This window comes from Aedes albopictus, chromosome 1 (assembly GCF_035046485.1).
Source record: "Aedes albopictus strain Foshan chromosome 1, AalbF5, whole genome shotgun sequence".
Classification (NCBI taxonomy): Eukaryota; Metazoa; Arthropoda; class Insecta; order Diptera; family Culicidae; genus Aedes; species Aedes albopictus.
The window spans coordinates 138125937-138149338 of record NC_085136.1 but is presented as its reverse complement, the minus strand read 5'-3'; the positions used below and the strand labels follow the sequence as shown (position 1 = coordinate 138149338).

Sequence of the window (23402 nt, the reverse complement as noted above, 5' to 3'; positions counted from 1 at the left end):
AATGCTCGTGTGGCCAGCACTCTAGCCGGTGGTAGGTTGCCCATCAGCTGACCAGCCGTTTTTCCTTTGAGACGTACGCATCGTGTACTACCTTTCGAACGACCGTTTGGCAGCCAATTATCCAGTACTGTTGACGAAGTGTTGATGTCAGAAGAGCCGACCCAGCATGTAGGTCTCGCAGGTGTAGATCACGCACTAGTAGCTCCGTAACTCGATGCCTTGGTGGCAAAATGATGGGGTGCATCATATCGTATGGCAGGGCCGAGTTTTGCAGACGGCCGCCCACACGCATAGTGCCATCAACGTCCAGAAAGGGATGCAACGGAGAAAGAATGTGTTTGGATTGCAAAGACTTACCCTTCCGTAGAAGTTCTACCTCTTGACCATACTCGTCGTGCTGTGCTGCTTGCAGAAGTTGAATCTTGGCTCGATGCAGTTCATCCGGTGTAGCTTCACCAATACGTCGATCGTCGATGGCTTGATTGCGTACATTGGATTTGAAGTTGTGGATGGCACGTTGCACACAAGCCAACAAGCGAACCAGGACGAAGAAGCTGGAACATTTGGTGATAAGTTGCTTCTCAATCTCGAAGCTAGTTGCTGCCCTTGTCGTTGTGGTATGTAGAGACTTGACACGTTTGACTTCCATTGCATCTTCATCGACCGCCTCGAGGGGCGGATCCTGATTCCATTCCGATTCGTCGTTCTTCAACCACGGTGCACCTTGGAACCACAGCCGATTGCCAACCAACTCGGTCGGCGTTAGACCGCGTGATGCCAAATCAGCGGGGTTTTCTTTGCTAGAAACGTGGCGCCAGCAGCTTCGTGGCAAGTATTCCAGTATGGCAGCAGTTCTATTGGCCACGAAGGTTTTCCATTTACGAGGATGGGACGCCAACCAATGGAGGACAATGCTCGAGTCAGTCCACGCCCAATGGTCGACTTCTACGTGTGGTAGAGCTTCGGTGATTTGGCACATCAGATCCGTGAGCAGATGTGCACCGTTGAGCTCCAGGCGGGGCAGCGAAATCTGCTTGATCGGTGCTACCCGTGATTTGGCGGCAACCAGAACCACCGACACGTTGCCCTTGTCATCGGTTGTTCTAGCGTAGACCACCGCTCCGTAAGCCTGCTCGGAGGCGTCGCAGAAACCATGAAGTTGAATCTGACCACGACAAGGGAAGATACATCGTGGAATTCTAATAGCTTCAAGTTGAGACAAGCTTTGCTTCACTGCTTGCCATTCACCTTCGACGATGGCTGGTAGAGGATCGTCCCAACCAACATCGAAGAGCCACAAGTGCTGATAGAGAATCTTGATCTTGGCTGTTACTGGAGCCAGCCAGCCGAACGGGTCAAAGAGCCTTGCTGAGTCCGAAATCATCTGGCGCTTCGTATTAATGCTGGACGGAGAAAAGTTGACCTTGATCCCGTATTCATCGTCGGATGGGTACCAGTTGATACCGAGGGCTTTCACTGTTTCGCTGTCGTTCAACATTTTTACTGGAACGGGTGAAGCTCCGTCTTCGTCGTTACGTGACAGAAGGTTCTCGTTGTTTGACGACCACTTGCGTAACTCGAAACCCGCTGACGAATGGATTTCGGCCACCTGCTCCTTCAGCTGACTTGCTTCCTCCTCGTCATCGGCGCCTGACAAGAAATCATCGACGTAGAAATCGAACTTGATTGCTTCAACCGCTTTAGGATAAACTGCTTCAAATGGTTTGGCCGCTTCCCTCATGGATTCGATTGCCAAATATGGCGCTGTCTTCGTACCGTAGGTAACAGTACAGAGTCGGTAATGCTTCAGAGGCTGGTCTGGTTCTTCACGAAAGACGATACGTTGATAATCACGGTCCGCCGGGTGCACCAATACCTGGCGGTACATTTTGGCCACATCCGCACAAAAGGCCACTCGATGAGAACGGAACCGCAATGCTACAGCGAAGAGATCAGCGTTGTTGTTGGGTCCAGCTAGCAGTTTGTCGTTCAGTGAGACCCCTGATGATGACGCACAAGAAGCGTCAAATACGACGCGTAGCTTAATGGTCAAACTATCGGATTTGACCACCGCATGGTGTGGCAGATAATAGCACTCGTTGCTATCCTTTGGTATCTGCTCGGCCGGAACTTCTTCCATGTGGCCAAGTTCTAGATACTCGTGCATGAAAGAAGTGTACTGGCGCTTGAACTCGGGATCCAGTTGGAACCGTCTCTCGATGGATTGCATCCGCTTCGTGGCTACAGCGAGGGAATCGCCGAGCGCTGGCTTCGAATCATCAAAGGGTAGTCTGACAATGAAGCGTCCTGTTTCGTCCCGTTGCAGAGTCGAACTGAAGTGTTCAGTGACCTGCTGCTCAGAAGGAGTAAACGGTGATGCTTTGGAAATCTCCTCCTGCTCCCAAAACTTCTGCAAGGTTCGGTTAAGATCGATGTCAACATGCAGATTGACGACGGCATGGTTGTTGGGGATAACTTCCGAAGCGTCGTATTGTCCGGCGACGGTCCACCCGAAGATCGTCCGTTGGGCCACCGTTTGGCCGCTTTCGTTCTTGACTTGTCCCCCTTCCAGAAGAGCAAGAAAAACGTCTGCACCTAGGATGATATCTATTGCACCCGGTCGGTTGAACTCCGGGTCGGCAAGATCTCCCAAGTCATCCAAAAGCTTCAAATTGGCAGGGTTGAATCGTTGGGATGGGATTGTGGTGGTGAGTTTCCCAAGCACGTAAGCCTCGGTGGTCAAGACTACGACGTCGTTGAACCGTGTTGCAAGACGAATGGTAACCAAACCACGTGTTGTTCCCACTTCCTGCTGGCCAAGTCCGTTGACCACGAGTTTTCCGTTACGCCGCGGCAGTTTCAGCTTCCGGACACAGGCTTCGGTCACTAGTGATGCCTGCGACCCAGAATCGATCAGCACCCTTGCCGAACTGAATCCACCATCCGCCTTGCACCTTCACTACCGCCGTAGGTAGCAACGAAATGGATTTCCTGTCGCCTTGTTCCATTCCGGCTGTCAACGCAACGACGACACCTTCTTCCTTTGCAGGTACTTCCGGCGACTGATCTTCTTCCTGTTTCTTCGCCACCACTTGATCAGGCTTCTTCACCATCGGACACAGCAGCGTGTGGTGGCGCTGTTTACACTCACTATTGCGGCATACCGTTTTCGACGAGCACGATTTCACAGAATGTGAGGGTCGTAAGCAGTTAAAGCAGAGTTTGGCCTTTTGCACTAGTTCTCGCCTGTCCTTCACACTCATGTTTTTAAAGTCTTCGCACTGATACGTATTGTGCTCACTAGAGCACTTCGCGCACTTTTTGTCCACTGTTGTATGCAGCATCTTCAGCTTCTCTGCTACCGGCTTGGCCGCTTCTTTCTTCGGTTCATCCACTGGTTTCTTCGAAAACGCCGAACACGTTTCCAGCACCTCACAACGCTTCTTGAGAAACTCCAACAAATCTTCGAAGGTGGGATTTTCGGTGTCGACAACTTCCTGTGACCAGCTTGCTCGCGTCTCCTTGTCCAGTTTCTCCAGGATAAGATGAATCAGCCACGGATCCCGGCCGGTAAAGTCGTTTCCCAAAGCGTCCAACTGTTGGATGATCTCGTCGGACGTTGTTACCAGCCTGCCTAGTGACTGTGGAGTAGCTTGGGTTACCGGAGATTGAGCCAGGAACTCATGAACCAACGAAAATACGGTGTAGCGCTTCTTGTCGAAGTGGGCAATCAAGGTGCCCCACGCATTTTGATAATTTGCGCCTGAGATAGCAAATTTGCTGACTAATCTCTTGGCATCTCCCTCGAGGTACGAAAAAAGATACTGCATCTTTAGCGCATCCGAAATGTCGGCTCGGTTGTGGATCGTTGAAACGTAAATGTCCTTAAACGTCATCCACTGTTTACGTTCACCACTAAACGGTTGAATGTTGATGGCAGGCAATCGAACGGCGAGCTGGGGTAACGAATTCGGCATCTGACTTCCATCGAGAGGGGCACTATTCGACAGCTGTGCAAGATTTTCGACGGTTTTTGTGGTCCTTGCCTGATCCAGCAGCAGCTTCCGCTGCGTCTCGATGAGCAGATGCAATGCCTCTTTCCAGTCGCTCGATTCGACCGCTGTTCGCTGGCTAACCGATGATTCCACGTCGAATTCGTCCAAGTAGCCTTCGAAAACGTCCTTGGCACGGTAGAACATACCGAAGAACTCCTCGCGTACGTTGTGGACGGATGCGATGGCATCGGGGTTCCCCTGCTTCTCCTCGATCGATCCTTGTGTCTCCCGAAAGCTAGCAGCAAGTTCCTTCAGCTGATTCAGTCGATCCCTAACCTCACTTAGGGAGGGACTCCGCTCCTTGACAGCGTCTGCGACTGAAAGCTCTCCACGCACCTGAATCATCAGGGCGTTCCGGCGGGTAATTAGCCTTTGTAGGTCCGACATTATTCGGATCGAAGGTCCAAATGTTTCGACATGGAATGGACTGTAGGATTCCACTTGATTTTGGCCTTGGACTGCGGATTTTCCGGGAATAAAAACTCACACGCGACTTCGGAAAAGCGATACAAAACGTTTTATTGCGTTGATGACTGTTATAGAGGAATGGCCTGAAGCCATGATCAAAGAAGCCTATGTTAATTAAGTTGTTTGACATTATACTTTTCTACAATTATTACTGTTCCAACCTCCGAAGTAAATAGACCTAAACTACAACTAGTCTTTAATTCATTGGAGTTGTGACAATTGGCGACGAGAAGTCACTTAGAAGAATCCAGATCAACCTCGTTTGAAGATGTCCAACCAGGATTTGAAGGACGCAATTCTCCGGCTCACCGAACTGGTAGCAAGTCAGCAACAACAGATATCATTGCTCAACCGGGCCGGTCAAGTCAACCAACCGGGTAGCGAGAGGATCATCGAAACGCTGGCCACGGGAATTGAAGATTTCTATTACGATCCTGACGGTGGAGTATTTTTCGACGCTTGGTATGCCCGTTACGAAGACGTTTTCAAGGTCGACGGCAAGAATCTGGACGATCCGGCGAAGGTGAGGCTACTCTTGAGGAAGATTGGCACCAAGTTCCATGAGCGGTACGTCAACAGTATCCTGCCCAAGCATCCTCGCGATTTTGGCCTGGACGAAACGGTGAACAAACTCAAGAAACTCTACGGCCGACAGACCTCGCTCTTCAACGATAGATACCGCTGTCTCCAGTACATCAAGAACGATGCCGACGATTTTTCAAGTTACGCTGCCTCCGTGAACAAGCACTGCGAAGCGTTCCAGCTTTCCAAGCTTTCGGATGATCAGTTCAAGGCTCTTCGTTTTGTCTGCGGCTTACAGTCTTCACGGGATGCAGACATTCGGACACGCTTGATCAGCAAGCTTGAAGCTGAAGAAACTGCTCCTCCGGCGGAAGGGACGAAGCTGACACTTGAAAACCTTGTCGAGGAGTGCCATCGGTTCAACAATTTGAAGCAGGACACGAAAATGATCGAGAAACCCGTTCCGGAGAAATCCATCGTCAACGCCGTTTCATCGAAGCTTGCGAAAAAGAAGAAACCAAAATCTCCATGCTGGCTATGCGGTGACCTACACTTCGTGAAAGAATGCTCCTATCAAGACCATTTTTGTGGCAAGTGCAAGAGGAAGGGGCATAAAGAGGGATACTGCTCTACGGCGGAAACGAAATCCAGACCTGGAAGAAAATTCGACAAATCGAAGACGAAAGAGTATGTGAAGTCTAAAGGTATTTCGGTGAAGCGTATCGACCTCCAAGGAAAGAGGAAATTCGTCACTCTTGGAATCAACGGAAATCAGGCGACGCTTCAACTGGATTGTGCATCGGATATCACGATTATCGCTACACCGACCTGGGAAGCAATCGGGAAACCAGCTATCGAAGCCTCGGAGATCGCAGCTATCAGCGCTTCCGGTGACAGAATCAACATCGTTGGCGAGTTCAAGGCCCAGCTTACCATCAAGAATTCAACAAACGAAGGTATTGTCTACGTGTCATCAAACCCAGATTTGAATGTCCTTGGAATAGACACAATCGAACTGTTCGATCTGTGGGCTGTACCCTTCAATTCGCTGGTGAACGCTGTCCATCAAAAGCCGCAAGACACCGTTGAGAAGCTCCGTTCGAAGTTCCCCGAAGTGTTCCAGAGCTCACTTGGTAGGTGCACAAAAGCAAAAGTGAAACTATACCTGAAACCCGATGCCCGTCCAGTATACTGTCCAAAACGACCAGTCGCATATGCAGCACTTCCAAAGGTTGATGCCGAACTTCAACGCCTTCAAGACAAGGGAATAATCTCTCCAGTGAAGTTTTCCGACTGGGCCACACCGATAGTCGTGGTCCGGAAATCAGACAACGTGTCCGTTCGAATTTGTGGCGATTACTCTACCGGACTGAACAATGCGCTAGAATCAGATGGACACCCACTTCCGCACCCAGACGATATTTTCGCTGATCTTGCAGGCTGCCGATATTTTTCCCAACTCGACCTTTCGGATGCGTACCTACAAGTCGAGGTTGAGGAGGAATCGCAAAAGTACCTGACCATCAACACTCATCGAGGACTGTTCAAATACAACCGCTTGCCACCTGGAATCAAGTCCGCCCCCGGTGCATTTCAACGAATCATCGATAGCATGGTCGCCGGCATTCCAGGAGTTAAACCGTATCTGGACGACATCATGATTGCCGGTAGGACTAAGGAGGAACATGACCAACGTCTCAATGAAGTTCTGGAAAGGATCAAGGCATACGGATTTCATTTGAGGATGGATAAATGCCGGTTTGGTCTCTCACAAATCAAGTTCCTAGGACACATCATCGATCAAGACGGTTTACGACCAGATCCAGCGAAGACAAGTGCTATTTCGCAGATGCCAGCTCCCAAGAACGTGTCGCAGCTTCGATCATACCTTGGAGCCATCAATTATTATGGACGTTTCGTCAAGCAAATGAAGGATCTACGAGCTCCCATGGACTACTTGCTGAAGAAGAACGTTAAGTGGGAATGGACGGATAGCTGCCAGAAATCGTTCGAGAAATTCAAAACGCTGCTGAAATCAGACCTGTTGCTGACCCATTTTGACCCAAACAAGGACATTATTGTCGCAGGAGATGCATCAAAAGATGGCGTAGGCGCAGTTATTATGCATCGTTTTCCGAACGGATCAGTGAAGGCTATTTCGCATGTTTCAAGATCTCTCACCGCTGCAGAACAGAATTACGGACAAATTGAGAAAGAAGCCCTGGCTCTAGTGTTTGCTGTAACCCGCTTCCATAAGATGCTATTCGGTCGGAAATTTATTTTGCAAACGGATCACAAACCGCTACTCAAGGTATTTGGAAGCAAGAAAGGAATTCCTGTATACACTGCCAACCGACTTCAACGTTGGGCTCTAACACTTATGCTGTACAACTTCGACATACAATTTGTGAAAACTGAGGAATTCGGACATGCTGACTTGCTTTCAAGATTGATGAAGTGCCATGAACGAGTCGACGAGGAGTATGTCATTGCTTCTATACAAATGGAAGCCGATGTTCAAGCCGTTCTCAGTGATTCCACATCAAGTCTACCAGTTACGTCAGAAATGATCGCTGCTGAAAGCTCGAAGGATTCCGCTCTGAAATCAGTTATGCTTCACATAAACGAAGGTTGGCCCGAACATTCCACGGAGATTAGTGACCCAGCCGTCCAGCAGTTTTTCACTCGCCGGGACAGTCTTCAAATCGTCCAAGGATGCATCATGTTCGGAGATCGAGTTGTTGTTCCTGTTCGTTTTCGGAAACGCATTCTTCAGCAGCTACATAGAGGTCACCCAGGAATGGACCGGATGAAGTCGCTTGCAAGAAGTTTCGTCTACTGGCCCAAGATTGATGATGACATCGAAGGACTTGTCCGGTGCTGCAGATCATGTGCTGAAGCTGCCAAGTCACCTCGCAAAACGGATTTGGAATCGTGGCCTGTTCCATCGAAGCCGTGGGAGAGAGTGCACATCGATTATGCTGGCCCGATTGACGGTTTCTACTATTTTCTGGTAATCGACGCTTTCTCAAAATGGCCGGAAATTTTTCGTACACGAAGCACTACCACATCAGCGACGCTGGACATACTTCAGGAAATCTTTGCAAGATTTGGTAATCCAAGGACACTCGTTTCGGACAACGGAACGCAATTTGTTAGCGCCCGCTTCAAGCAGTTTTGTGATGAAAATGGAATAACGCACTTGACAATTGCACCATACCATCCGCAGTCTAATGGACAGGCTGAGCGCTTCGTAGACACCCTTAAGAGAGGACTCAAGAAGCTTCGAGAAGGAGGAAAAACCACGACGTTTCAGCATCTTCAAACTTTCCTGTCCGTCTACCGGTCGACCCCGAATCGAAGCGCACCTAATGGCAAGTCTCCTGCAGAGCTTTTCCTTGGAAGAACTGTCTCTACACCGTTAGATTTGCTGAAGCCTAGGAGAACTACCTCCGTAGCCGTGAACGACAAGCAAAACAAACAGTTCAATCGACGTCATGGGACCGTGAAAAGAGAGTTTTCTGCTGACGATCTGGTGTATGCGCAGATTCACCATCGAAATGTGACCACTTGGGTTCCTGGCAAGATCATTGAGAGGAAAGGTTCTGTGAACTACAATGTACTTTTGGACAATGGTCGTCTTATCCGCTCTCACACCAACCAATTGAGAGGACGTCATCTGGAAACTCATCTGGAAACTTCCTTCGAAGATGTCGATGCAGATCATCAGCTACCATGGACAATGCTGCTTGAAGAATTCAATATTCCTATCCCATGTTCAATCAACCGCAATGATCCAATCGATGAACATCCGCAGAATCCGGTGGAGGTTCAACAACCAACTGAAGAACTGCCACCTGAAGATATACAACCTGAAGAAATGCTACCTCCGCTAATTGAAGAAGATGTTCCTGCAGACAATGTTGAAGATAATGAACCCCAACCTACCAACAACCCGATACGAAACCGAAGGCTTCCTTCGTGGCTCTCACCATATGATCTTTTCTGAAGGGGGAGATGTTATAGAGGAATGGCCTGAAGCCATGATCAAAGAAGCCTATGTTAATTAAGTTGTTTGACATTATACTTTTCTACAATTATTACTGTTCCAACCTCCGAAGTAAATAGACCTAAACTACAACTAGTCTTTAATTCATTGGAGTTGTGACAATGACGAACTACAAACTAAACTAATTCTTTTCTTTCTAGCGGGTTGCCGCGCTTTTTTAGTCCCAGTGGAAATAATAAACTAACAAAAGTAAACACTGCAGAAAATAATACGGCATTCGTGCGAGGGGCGCTGCGATGCCGGAACATTCTGAATGCGGGCAAAAGATATTTTTTATGTTTGCCCCAACCCCTTATAACACCTTTTTAAAAAACTATAATTTTTTAAGAAAAATGCCTGTAACTTTTGAACCAAAAGAGTTAGGTGCCGGCCAGAGTGGACGCGTCACGCGGCGCGACGCGGTGCAATGCGGCATTTGACAGGTCGCGCGTCGACGCGCGGCAGAACTCCGTTCATTGGAATACAAGGAAAACAATCATAACATGCCAGAGTGCGCGCGGAACGATGCGAAGCGGAAAGCGTTTAGCCGCGCGACGCACGACAAAACAGTGCATGCACTGTTTTTGATGCGGAAGTCACGCGGTTCGCGCGGAGAATTTTGTATTTTTGTGTGGGTTTCGTCCGTTTTTACCAAATCATGACGGTTATTTTACGAAATTGTTTTTCAAATGCATTTAAATGTGAATGTAAAAAATATTAACATGAATAATACCACATGTTTATTATCCGGTGGCGTCTCGTAACCTCACTTATCACCTATTCTGTGAATCAAAATCAGTAATTCCTTTGAATTTATGACTAAAGACTTAACGGAAATAATCGAAATCTCTGTCATTCTACACCCATTACAAGCAGAGCTTTCACATTAGCCCTACCATGTTTCATGCACAAAAAAGCGTTTGCACCCTCTAGTTTATTTTACTATCTCAAAGTATTCTACTAGGGCTGTAAGCTTAAAAAATAGTTTCAAAATAAAAATATACTATTTTGAGTTAACAAACTTGTTCCATTGCCTTGCTGTTTAAAAATAAACGAAGGGCGCCATTTTTTAACGTATACAACCCTGTGGTAGCTCTTGTTGTATACGTTAAATCTTGTTGTTAATAAAATTTCAAAATTTGTACCTAAAGGACGGGTAGATTTGAGTTTAGGGAATCATCATTGTCCCAAATGTACACCTCTTTTGAATCATCAGAAGTAAATAGCATTTGAAGGTAAATTTAGATAGGGTATCGCGCCACTTGGGCGGTGGCTTCTATATTCGTCTGTTTTCTACTATAACTCAGTCAATTTTGAACCAAATGACTTGAAATGTTGTACACGGTAAGATACTATGCCTATCTCACCACATTCCAAAAGTTGTGTCAATTGGTTCAAACTTGACTGAGTTATAGTGGAAAACAGACGAATATAGAAGCCACCGCCCAAGTAGCGCGATTCCCTAAATGGTTCATTTTTAATTTTAGGTTGAGCACAATAACCACATATTTCTTGGAAATTTTTCATCAAAAACCTCTAGAAAACTGTTGAAATGTTATGACTCTCAAACCGATAGAGAGGAGACAGCTCACTTTGATTGTGTGCTACTGGTTGTCAAGGCGAACCTGTCACAATCTGTCTCTGTAACCCGAGTTGGAAATTATACATTGATGGTGTGAAGTGATCCAATATCCAAAAAATCTTATCAAAACTTCTCACCGTTTGTTGTATTTTGACAGATGACATAATTATGGTCAGTTTTAATAAAATCTATATAAATAAAAATGGAATGGTGTTTGTATGTCACGAATAGGCTCGGAAACGGGCCAACGAATCTGCGCCATTCTTTCAGTGTTTTATTCGTGCAGGGCTCCGACGTGTTCGTGCGAAAAAAGAATTAGAAAAATCGACCGGGAAAGCACCGAAAACGAGAAAGTTTGAAATTTCATTGTGCGGGGCATTTTTCTACGGAGCTGCATGTCAAAAAACGCAGTAGGCAGGCAGTACGACGTTTGCCGGGACAGCTAGTACACAGACAAACAGACGTAACACCTTGGACCAGTTCACCTACCATCACCTGGTGGAAAAGTTGCACGAATCACTGTGTTGTGCAATATCGTCAACAGAAGGCGCTAGTGTGAAACGTCAAACGCGAACAAAAACGATGCGCGCGCCTCTGGTTGTGAAAGCCACAACTATGAAAATTTAAAATGATCGTTAAAAGCGTGGTCGATGGAAATTTCGCAAGTGTTACGTCTGTTTGTCTGTGGCTAGTAGTTAATAAATAAAATAGTTATGGTCAGTATTCATGTGCAAAGGTGACGGAAATTATGAAAACTTTTCAGTTTGCTTTACGAACAGACGCGTTGCACCGAGTTCACTGTGGCTATCAAGCCGCGTTGGAAGCCGCGTCAAAAACGCGCCGCACCGCGTCGCGTCGCGTGACGCGTCCACTCTGGCCGCAGCCTTAACGACCATCTCAGCGCACGAAACGACGCGTCTTCAAATGCTCTACAAGTGTTTCTTAGGCGACTTTGATGAAAAATCGAAACTGAAGAAGTTAACGCCAGAAAACCAGTTTTTCTTGAACCACCCTAAGTTTATTCAGAAAAATACCTCTAGATCGGTCAATTTTAAAGCTGTCTTCGGCAAACTTGCTCAAAATTGATAGATCTACAACTTTCCCGAGGATATACAGTTATTCTTGCAAATAAAAAAGTTTGGTCGTCAATTTCTTTGAAAATATGGACCACCCTAATTTTCATTTACATTGAAAAGAGGACCTTATTTTTAGGAACAACTTTATAGAAGACCATATCAATCTAGAAAATCATTTGAAGGCGCTGAATGCATCTTTCCTCGTAAATCTGTTTCGTGGACCATTGTGCAATTTTTTTTATAAAAGTTTGTGGTCGGTGAACGATTTAAGCGCTGTTTGCAGTTCAGAAGAAATTTTTCGGCCTATCTTGATGCATGGGAAATTCTTTGCCTGAATCGCACAAGAAACCGTTTTTCTTCGATCACAGTACGCAGTTGCGAAGAAATGACAGTTCAAATGGCAGTCACCGTGGAAAGTTTCTGCCAGGAATCGGTCAAGAAGTTTCTTGAGCGATTCCTTTCAAACACCAAACTAGGCTTTACGAAAAATTCTTGCTCAAACGTTGGATTGTGTTACGGGTATAAATATTTGTTACATTAATAAGACAGAATAATTGTTAAATGTGTTATAAATTTTATGTTCGTACGTTCTTTGTGTTGTGTTTTATTTTAACTAATAAATATTCCCCGAGTTTTAATTACATTTATAAGGTTCTGACAAAATAGGGGTACATAAAATGCAATCCAATATTGATTGCCAACTTTCAGGCTACTTCGGACAGAGGTCAAGTACTAGAGATGTAAGCCTTTCTTTGCCACGGACTTCAAGTTATTGAGCTCAAGTGTCGAAACCCGAAACGGGATGCCCGATTAGGATTAGATTTCCTAGACAAAACCAAGATATGAACACAGCAACAAAGATTGTGAACTAAAAAGCAAAATGCCAATCCCCCATACCACCTGGACCTCCCTGTTAAGGCGTCTGTTTAGCAGATTATCTCCACACTGCTTAGAAAAAAAGTGGTCAAAGTCATCGATTACTTTCAAATCTTTGCCGACGTTTCGGTCGTCCGGAGAGTGGACTTTCTTCAGGGTTAGATTTTTAAATGAACATTGTTTTGCTAATTTCAAAATGTCTTGTCTTCCTCCACTGGGGCATGAATCTGGATGATTTAGCCTCTGCTAGTCTGCTTACGGTCAGGGAAATGTTTGATGTCGCAAGGGATTTATAACTATTATAGTTATGTGCTTGACACTATTTGATACACGAGGTTCCACTTTGGCGCACTTTTTACATGCACGTAGAAGCGAGATGTTTCTCTCAGGTTGAATATGAGCTGGCAAAGATTTAATAGTAATCGATACAAGTTTGTTGACTGTTAAAGCCAAATCAAGTTATGCGAGAAATTAGTAGCTGATTGAAATCTGACGCAGTCACGGTAAATAATTGCGTTTCTGTTTAGCTTACATAAAACAAATTATGAACACTTACCCTATTCCAGGACAGTTCCATATCCCCATTACTTTCCTGTTCGGAAATTTCCCCTTTGGCGGGCATTTTCTCGTCGGTCCTAATGTTCAGACTCTCGGCCGACGGTGCCCGATCCATACTGTTGTCGACGATGCGATGACTGCCGTGACTTCCGCCGCTGCCGCCACTGCCGCTACCCCTACTACTGGCCGTGGTGTTCTCTCCGACGCTGTTGGAGTTGGTCTTGCTGCTGCACATATCCAAGTCCATGTAGGAGTTCTGATCGTCGAATGGAGTATACTGGGGGCTGAACTTCTGCACCCACGACAGAGGAATCTGCTCCTGCGGGATGTAACCGCTGACCGGAACATACTCATCGTACTCCTCATTGTACTCTAGGAATGTTGGTTCTATATTTTCGGCATTGTTGCCGCTACCGCTGCCACTGTCGTTACTGTCCGCAGCGGTTTTGATGTCTCTCGAAGGTCCAGCTTCGAGCAGGTCTTTTTGATCGTTCTGGTAAATACTACTGCTAGATACATGCAACGAGGGTTCAATTTTAGCTATCTTATGTTCAGTTTCTTCTTTCCTATGTTCACCATTTGATAATTCTTCTTCATTTTGTGCCAGCTTCTCGATTTTCTCAATTTTTATGCAACTTTTCAGCTCCGTCGGTTCAAATTCTTCGGGGGCACACGTCGGTTGTATGTTTTCGGTGTCATTCGGGATTTGCCCAGCACTAACTGGCGATAACGCATAAATTTCAGTTATCTCTATCTTACTGTCATTGCAGTCGCCTTTCTGCTCGACTTCCTCGTCTTGTTTCACAATGGTAGTGGTGGTACAATTATCGTTACTAATTTCCAAATTTTGCGCAATAACATCGTGTATCGCTACGGATCTTGAACTACCCGGAAGATCATTCAGAATACCTCCTTCGTCGTCATCGATGAAGGTAATGTTATAGCATTCGACTTCGGTGGTGGTTGTGGTGGTCGTTTGAACAATCTCCTGCGTGGTCACTACCGGAAGGCCAGTGGTTGTCGCGTCCTGACTCGAATGATGTCCCTCATTTGGATTCAACGAAACAGGGCTTGGTACGGACTTACTGCAGTTGGTGCTTTCGCTAGTTAACGAAGACTGGCTGAAAACTACCGATTCCGTGACTTGAGCATCGTTCTCAATTTTAGTGGTGATATACGTTGTGAACGTGTTTGAAGACGAAGGCGCATTTAAACTCGTGTTGGACGAGGAAGGCTTTCCGTCATCAGCGAATGGGATGGGTATCTGCTGGAGAAAAATATGATATGCGTTGGTTAGATCTCTGAGTAAGTAGTAGATAATAGAAGCATCCATAACCAAAATTTGTATCTAACACGAATAAAACCTCAAGGATGCCATTTCAGCAAAAGAAAAACTTACCTCTGATTGATCGTGCTGTGGAATTGCGTACTTGGTTTCCTCAGCTATCGCCGATAGAACTTCCGAGTCAGCATCGTGATTCAAAAAGTCGTTCCGATGAGATTCCTGATATTCCATGGAATCACCGCTAGCAATGTGCTCCGTTTTCGGTACCACAGCCGCAAATCCACCCGGGGCGACAAGAGGAGGGGTCGGTGGAGGCGCCGGTGGAAGTGGAGTTTTCAGTTTTACGGTCAATTTCTTCGGAGGTTTATTGAACAGGAGATGTCCAGAGGAGCAACCGCCGGTTGTTTGGGGAGGCTTTCTCGTTAACTGCGGTGGCGGTGGCTGTTTCACGGTGTTTTCTACACACGAACTTTCAGGGACATGAGTTTCGGTATTGTTTGGCGCAGTCTCAATATGATGAATTGTCTCTATGGGGTCAATGTGGGGGCTTATTTGAGGTTGCACTACGTTGGTTGGTTGAGGTGAGGCTAACGGAACGACCACCGGCGATGAGTGAGGAGTCATTCGGATGACACTGGTTATCACCGAGGGAGTTGGTGTCGTCCGGGAAGCACTATGAGATGGGCCAGCTTCCAGTGTATCTTTGTCCAAACGGAAAGCATCACTGGTTGCCGCTTTCACTTCCATGGAACCTACGTAGCACTCTTCCTCCTCATCGGACCGATTTTCTTCCTCGTCGTCGTTAATTATTTCTATGTCGTTGACATTGTTGAGATCAATCGGAGGCATATTGCTGCCGGCATTAATGATAAGCTCGTTTTGGCAATTGTTGTTTATTACAGCGGTTGGTTTCGTTCCTGCGATAAGCGAAGTAGGCGTTCCTTCCCCAGTGCTGGTGGAACAGCCACTTCCATTGCTTCCAGTGACATTGGTTGCTTTGTTTTTGCTGTTCAGATTCAAAATAATATCCTTGATGCCTTGCGACAGATCAGTCGTCACCTTCACGTTGCTCAGCACCTTCAAACCACTGGTCGGTCGTTTTCTTGGCGTGACCATTCCACTCGAAGACGCCCCGACGGCACTGTGAGGCGATGTATCGACAATCAAGTTAAATTTATTGCACTTTTTCGAACTACCGATGCTACTGATAAGCATCGGCTTGGGCATTTCTTTGACACTGAAGCTCCCGCGATTGTCGTCAAATGTTCCGTCCTCATTTTCGATAATCTCGATTGTGTTCTCTTCCGATTGATCCTCTTTGCTTGCTTCTTCATAAGATTCGTCATCGTCGATCGTCACTGCGTATTCTTTACTTAGGTTGTCAATCTTCTCCAACTGGTCACAGGATTTAGATGTCGATGCTTCTTCTGGCATTTCTTCGTCAATTTGAACGATCCTCGGTGGAGACTTGACAATCTTTTCGATCACCATAAAGTCACCCTCGTCGTTTTCCGTGTACTCTACGACCTTCTTGGGGTTTTCGGTGACCAGAAAGTTCCCGTCTTCTTTTTCCGTGTACTGAGCTTGCAGCATATTTTGATGTTTGAAGTTGGTGGTTTGTAGCTGTAGTTGCTGATTTGGTTGGTGGATTGCGACCGCTGGCTGTTGTATTTCCAGTGCAGGCGGTGGAGGAGGATGAGCCTGATATATTTGCTGCTGCTGATGCTGAGTCATAGTAGGCGTGGCTGTTACATGTCCTACAATGGCCGACTGCGATGAAGTATTCGAACAGAAACTAGACTGCTGTGATTGTAAGGTCGTTTTATGTTCATACTTTGGGGCCTGCGCTGTCATCGAAGCTTGTTGTAGCTGAGAGTTGGCAGAGATCGTGGAAGTGATTGCAGTACTATAGGGAGGAGGAGGACCTGAGTAGCGCTCGTTGGTGTAACGAGGATAGAACGATGGTGGCGGTGCTACTTGCCGCCGCGACACCAAATGACCACTCCCTCCTCGATCATGCTCTATGAATACGTTTCGCCCATCAATTGAACTTGAGGGGTAAATTGTCGCCGTTCCGGATGATGACCCAAGCCCACTATTACCAGTTTGCGGTATTTGTTGAACATATTTCGTACTGCAACTTTTGACGATCATGACATTGTTGATCGGATAGCCCATATCGGAAGCTTTGACAACCGTTATTGCCGTTGGAACAGCAGAATTCTGCACCATTTGTGGTGCCGGAGGTGGGGGTGGTGGAGGAGGCGGAGCTGCCTGTTTCATTGGCTCATACCCACCGGTGTGATACATGAGGGCGTTCGGAGGTGTGCGGGGTCGTGAGCCGGAAGCAACCGCCATCATTGCCAGCTCCATGGGTGACGCTGTGCTGCTGTGGTGGGCTACTGGGCTGGCTGCTGTGCTGGCAGGTGCTGATGGAGTTGGTGTTTGCACTTTGGTAGCCATGGTCACCAAAGCTTTGATCACCTTGTCGGTTGGATGCGTACCAAGATGTTCCTCCAGGCTCATATCGGCCCGGAGGTAAAGGGTACACACAGGACATTCGATGAGCGCCATCGTGGCAACCGATTGGTGTATTATGTTGCTCCTACTGGCTAAACCGTAAGTAACTCTGCGCACATATAGAACAGCTGCGGTACGGGTATATTGTGGGGATGTATGTCAATCTTTATGCGACGCTTCTCTGGTTAGCGAATGGGACACAACGAGCTTCTGCTTCATCACAAACAGTGCCTATTGGCACCGGTCATTGTCTGGAAGAATACAAGAAAATGTTGTTAAAGTTTTGTATTAATAAGTTGAAGTGCGTTGCAGGTGAGTCGAGAGGTGTACCAAGCAAGCTGACAGCGATTTTTCGGCACATTTTTGTAGACTGACCACTCGGAGCGAATGTCGAAAACAACATTATTGCGGACACATACAACCGGTAACAGGTGGGGATGTTGGGAGGTTCATGATTATTCTCGTTTGGTTTGGAAGCATGCCCTGTTACTGTGAGACATTGTTTAACACCGCACCGGTCTGGCGACCTCTCCACTGGGCACATGTTAATCTATAAAACCTAAAATTTCTACCCATTTTAAGAAGAATTCGAAGAAGTATTACCGAGGTTCAAGACTGTGAATCGAATGATTTGGATGCGATGGAGCGCAGTAACGATGAAAATCATTTCTACTTAGTAAAGGATGATATTAACCTGAAGGCAATGGTCGAAAATTTTGTATGGACAACAGTTTACGAGGGGGATGGGAGTGTCCGAGACATGGTGCGAAATGGCCAAAATGAGTCTACGTAGCTTATGGACAATGCAACGCCAGATAAGTAGCGCAGACCTCACTGGACCTGTTCATCGCTTTCACCATCGGGCGGAACAATATCAGCAAATACCATAAACAAGAAGAAGTACGACCTTCTGACCAAGGAGCGGAGTGTGGTCGATACGCGCATGGATGAGAAATCCACTCAAACGGACAGCTTCTTCTTTGCTGAAAGCTCTACGATGGTGCGCCTGCAGTTTGCCGGAGTCGTAGGGGACATGATAAACCGCCCTACGATTCGAGTTACATGGCCAAAACCTACCGGAGAGGCGCAGCCCGCTGGGGGCAAGAAGCGCCGGTAGGAGGATGGCGGAGTAGTACGCAAGGGTCAAGAAACCTAAGCCACAGAAAGAGTAAACCCAAAGAAGACCAGTAATCAATCGGACCAAGGGAAGAATAACCTTAGGATCACGCCAGGGAAAACGAACCCATTGAGAAAAGACTAAGCCAGCCCGCAAGCGCGATAGTGACGACGCGCTAGTCTTCAAGACCGAGGCGGAGACGTACGACTCTCGTCGCAAGGCGCGCATGTGAAAAGCATTCGGCGCTCTAGGACAGGAGAGATGATGCAGGTGCTGAATAAGGAGGCGGACAAGAACGACACCTCCTAAAAAAGGCACTAACCCGAGAGGTGCTGGGCGACAAGATGCAAATGAGAGCCCTGACGACAGAGGTGACTCTTCAATGTGAACGGGAACATACTGGAAAGATCACCGTCGCCAAGAAGCTCTCAGCCGCCCATATAAGCAACAGTGTGAGGTAGATTCACTGAATTCTGTGTAGTTGTCGGCATAGAATAATAGTACTAATAACCTATTTCGGTGGTAAGAGTCTACAAAACGGGGTAAGTAACCCCAATTCAAGGTAAAACGACCCGTGCCGAGGAATGAGTGATCGAAAAATGCTCGATCAGCGCCTGTGGGGCACCTCGTACAGTAATGCAGGGATCTGGTGTAGTGGACTTCTTTTCCCGTGCAACTCATGGGATTAAAAAATGAGCACATACCTATTATGGCGGGATTAAAAAATGAGCACATACAATCAAGAAACTAGTGGCAGCAGAAACAGCGGTAGTGGAAAGGTTAACCCCTCTTAAGGAATGGGGTTGCTTGTCTCCTTCAAGAAGAGCAGAAGAAGGAGTAGGAAGCTGCGCAGAAGCAGAAGATACCCGTCAGGTGAGGAGCTACCAAGCGATGTCTGACGCTACAGTATCGACTACAACAACAGCAGACAGCGGATAGAAGAAGAGGCGGCTAGGCCAAGGCCAAGCCCTCGCAGGTGGAAGACATCATACATCGACGAAGGGGTATTTAGGGAAGCGCTCCGCCGTGAGCGAAACTTAATCGGTTTAGACGGCGACGAGCTGGTAGCGGTGCTCTCACGTGCGTGTGATGCGACCATGCCTAGGCGATTCCACCCTAGAAATGGGAGGCCACCGGCTTACTGGTGGACCGACGCGATTGCGGACCTGCGCCGCGCCTGCCTACGGGCTAGGCGGCGGATGCAGCGAGCACGATCAGAGGAAGAGCGAAACGAACGGCGGGTGGTGTTCGCCGCTGCAAAAGCCGCGCTCAAGACCGAGATAAGAGCAAGCAAAAAGGCCTGTTTTGAGGGTCTCTGTCAGAGTGCCAATACGAACCCGTGGGGTGACGCCTACAGGATCGTTATGGCCAAGACGAGAGGTGTGATGGCTCCTACAGAGCAATCTCCAGAGATGTTGGAGGGGATCATTGGAGGACTTTTTCCGCGTCATGATCCTAGTCCTTGGCCTCCTTTCGTAGGACAGCCGGGGACTGGGGCTGGCGATGAGGAAAGGGTCACCGATGTGGAACTTGCGGGGATAGCTAAGTCCCGTAGCGTAGGTAAGGCCCCAGGTCCGGACGGAGTTCCGAACCAGGCCTTAAAAGTAGCTATTGCAGAAGCTCCCGAGATGTTCACGTCTGCTATGCAGAAATGCCTGGAAGAGAGTTTTCCCAGAAGCTTGGAAGAGGCAGAGCCAGAAGCTTGGAAGAGGCCAAAGGCGGGGAAACCACTCGGAAACCCGTCGGCATATAGACCAATATGCTTGATTGACACGGCGGGGAAGGTGCTCGAAAAGATCATCCTCAATAGAATGTTGAGGTTCACTGAGGGCGTAAATGGTCTCTCGAGCAACCAGTATGGCTTCCGGAAGGGGAGGTCCACCGTAGACGCTATCTTGTCGGTTACAAAAACCGCCGAGAAAGTACTCGAGCCTAAGAGGAGGGGAATTCGCTTCTGCGGGGTAGTGACTCTGGATGTAAGGAATGCATTTAATAGCGCCAGTTGGGATACCGGAGTACTTGTACAAGATTCTCGGAAGCTACTTCCAGAATCGCGTACTAGTTTACGACACGGAGGCCGGGTGTCGGGTCGGAAGTGCTTTCACATAACCTCAGGAGACCGCAAGGTTCCATCCTGGGTTCGGTGTTATGAAATGTCATGTACGACGAGGTGTTGAGGTTAGAGTACCCAGTGGGAGTGGTGATTGTCGGATTTGCCGACGATATTACGCTCGAAGTCTACGGTGAAACGATCGAGGAGGTAAAGTTGACTGCCAACTACTCGATCAAGATTGTGGAGGCGTGGATGCGGAAAACACGGAGTGGTTTAACGAGGAACGAAATAAAGTTTTTATTGAAAACGTCTTGATTGGTTGGTGGTTGATACAGGAGTGAAGAAAAAATGTGTGGTGCTATTGAGCTTCCGTAACAACAGGTTGCTAGGTGTCTACCCAAGCAACCTGTCCAAGGCATCGATTACTACGTTTCTCAATAGGACACAAGTCATTCGCCCCGGTTACGAACGACGAGGTCATTGCAATAGCGAAGTCACTCAAGTTGTACAAGGCTCCGGGTCCGGACGGTATTCCATGCGTTGCCATCAAGACGACCATCGAGGCTAGCCCAGACATGTTCAGAATGACTATGCAAATGTGCCTAGACAGAGGTGAATTTCCGGAGAGGTGGAAAAGGCAAAGATTGGTTCTACTGCCCAAACCCGGGAAGCCACCTGACAACCCTTCGGCATTCAGACCTATCTGTCTTCTGAACAACGCCGGAAAACTGTTGGAACGGATCATTCTGTCGAAGCTATACCGAGAAACCAGATGACTCTGGGCTCTCGAATAACCAATTCGGCTTGCGGAAGGGTCGATCGACGCTATTGAGGCTGTAACCAAAACGGCCAAGATAGCACTCCAAAGGAAGCGAAGGGAAATCCGCTATTGTGCGGTCGTCACGCTAGACGTGAAGAATGCGTTTAAGCGTCAACTCGGCCGGCATCGAGAGCGCCACACATGACCTTGGAGTCCCGGATACTGGAGAGCTACTTCCAGAATTGGGTGCTAATCTATTACACCGAGGAAGGCAAGAAAAACTACAACATCACCGCTGGGTACCTCAGGGGCTCATTCTGGGCCCAGTACTATGAAATGCGGCGTATGATGGCGTATTGACGTTCACATTTCCACCGGGTGTAAAGCTGGTCGGCTGTACCGATGACGTTACCCTCGTGGTATACGGCGAGTCGATAGAGCAAGTAAAACTGACAGCAGCGCACGCAATCTGCATAGTGGAGGACTGAATGAGGTCGAGACAGTTGGCACTCGCTCGACAATGGGGCAGTGCATGAAATTATCTCCATCTCTTTCACTCTTACAGAAATTTTGTAAACAACAAGGCCACGAAACGTCAAAATCCCATACAAAATCAAAACAGTGCAGTGCCCTATAGTTTCGAGTAAAGTGCCCCGCACAATGCATACGTGTGTCATGCGTGTGTGTGACAGTAGTTTGACACTTTTCCCATGGGAAAACTGTCAAGAAAAACGCAAAGCGTAAGCAGCTCGCGACAGTAGCGGTCTACGACGGTATGGCGCCAGTGCATGGTCGAATTCGCTAGTGGTCAATCGAATCGTGAAGCGACTCAAGAGTACTCACAGACTGATGTGCCTTCAGCGCATACCGCACGGTCTCAAAGTACGCAGTATGTTTGGTAGTGGACATGATGCCCATAGCAATAGTGGTGGCAGAGGACAAAGAGTGCTTCGAGCGACGCCGCATAAAAGGCGCGAGATGAATCGCGAGAACATTGTCTATGTCGAAGTGGCAGAGGGAATGGGATTCCTCCATCAAGGGTAGATGGACACACAGGTTCATACCGAGCGTGTCTAAATGGACGAGCAGGCCCCATGGCGAGGTAAACTTGACTCAATTTATGTCAGGCCACGGGTGCTTTAGGTGGTATCTGCACAGATTCGGACATGCAGGCTCCCCGCATGTACGGGAATGCACAGACTGCGACGAGATGCTTCGTGGAGCAAAGCTCGAGTATGCAGGAGATACGCAGTAGAGAATCACTCCGGACTACATTGTTGGAAGGATGTGTACGGAGACGGACAAGTGAGATTCCGTTACTTCCATGGTCTCCCGAAGCGTACTTGCACTAGTTGGCCTTCCTCCTCTTCCAGGAGATTGAGTCCAACGTGTAGTTTATAGTACTACTAGCCAGGACCCCATCTTCCAGGGTAGCGAGGGCAACTCAAGGCGATAGCTGGTGGAACGCTTACCACTAGGGAGTACTCATGTACGGTCCCCCTACCTTCTCGAAGTCAATCCTAACGGGCTAAGGTAAGAAAGAGAGAGAATGAGGTTTTAGTGGGTCGACCCACACATAACCCAAAAACCCACCTCTTAACCTTCCGTAACTCGTGTGGTTGACCACCACCGCCAGCACCACGCCAATGCTGAATACAAAAAGCGAGATTTTTTCAACGTGTTGCACAAAATACAACAGCGCGATCGCTCGAGGGGGTTAAATATCTGATCAGCAGATTTCTTCATTCAATAAAAAAAAGATCCTGCTAGGGGCACTAGCCATTATATCTGTCAATCTTGGTACCTGCCGGTACTAAAAGTACTTTTAGCCTGAACGGAGCAGAGTCGATCATCGACGTTACTTTAGTCCTGGCGTAACAAGTAGTTCGAACTGGAGGGTAGATGATGTCTACACTCATAACGGAGTATCGGCTACAATAACAGCAAGCAGCGCCCGGGTGGTGGAAGGGGCGACTAGAACAAGGCAAACCCTAGTAGGTGGAGGACATCATACTTCAACGAAGAGATACATAATATATAGAATCGTTAGCGAGGCTTACTTGGTCTAAGCGGTGACCAGTTCGTAACGGTTCACTAACGTGGAATGGGAGACCCGGCGTATTGGTGGACTCAAGCTATTTTGAATCTACGCCGCGCCTACCTACGGACTAGACGACGGAGGTAGCGAACACGTACTGATAAGGACCGAAATGAGCGACGAGTCGCGTTCGTGGTCACCAAAGTCGCACTCAAGATCTTATCAGGCAAAAATGCCTGCTTTGTGGGTCTCTGTCGGAGTGCCAATACGAATCCGTGAGGTGATGCCAACAGGATCACGATGACCAAGACAAGCGGTGTATTGATTCCTACAGAGTAGTCTTTAGAAATGCTGGAAAGGATTATCGAGGGGTATTTCCGCGTCATGATCCGTGTTCTTGCCTTCCTTTCGTATGACCGTTGGGGCCTGGGGCTGGCTATAAGG

The 23402-nt window shown here is 47.6% G+C and overlaps 2 protein-coding genes across 7 annotated transcripts in view; one reads left to right on the top strand and one right to left on the bottom strand.

Moving 5' to 3' along the window:
- LOC109432363 (uncharacterized) overlaps nucleotides 1-23402 on the bottom strand; it is an 80660-nt gene that overhangs the window by 13078 nt on the left and 44180 nt on the right. For 5 of the 6 annotated variants that reach the window (XM_062845449.1, XM_062845450.1, XM_062845451.1 and 2 more), the window contains exons 2-3: nucleotides 14585-17241; nucleotides 13184-14452 (exon numbers count right to left, since the gene is read on the bottom strand). In XM_062845449.1, coding sequence (XP_062701433.1) covers nucleotides 13184-14452; nucleotides 14585-17044 — 3729 coding nt within the window. In that variant the 5' untranslated portion in view covers nucleotides 17045-17241. The remainder of the gene's footprint in view (nucleotides 1-13183; nucleotides 14453-14584; nucleotides 17242-23402) is intronic. The other variant, XM_062845454.1, reaches the window with a different exon arrangement.
- Nucleotides 4788-9234, top strand: LOC134285185 (uncharacterized protein K02A2.6-like). Its single transcript, XM_062845457.1, has one exon. The coding sequence runs from the start codon at nucleotides 4792-4794 to the stop codon at nucleotides 9052-9054; it is 4263 nt and encodes a 1420-aa protein (XP_062701441.1). The 5' UTR covers nucleotides 4788-4791; the 3' UTR covers nucleotides 9055-9234.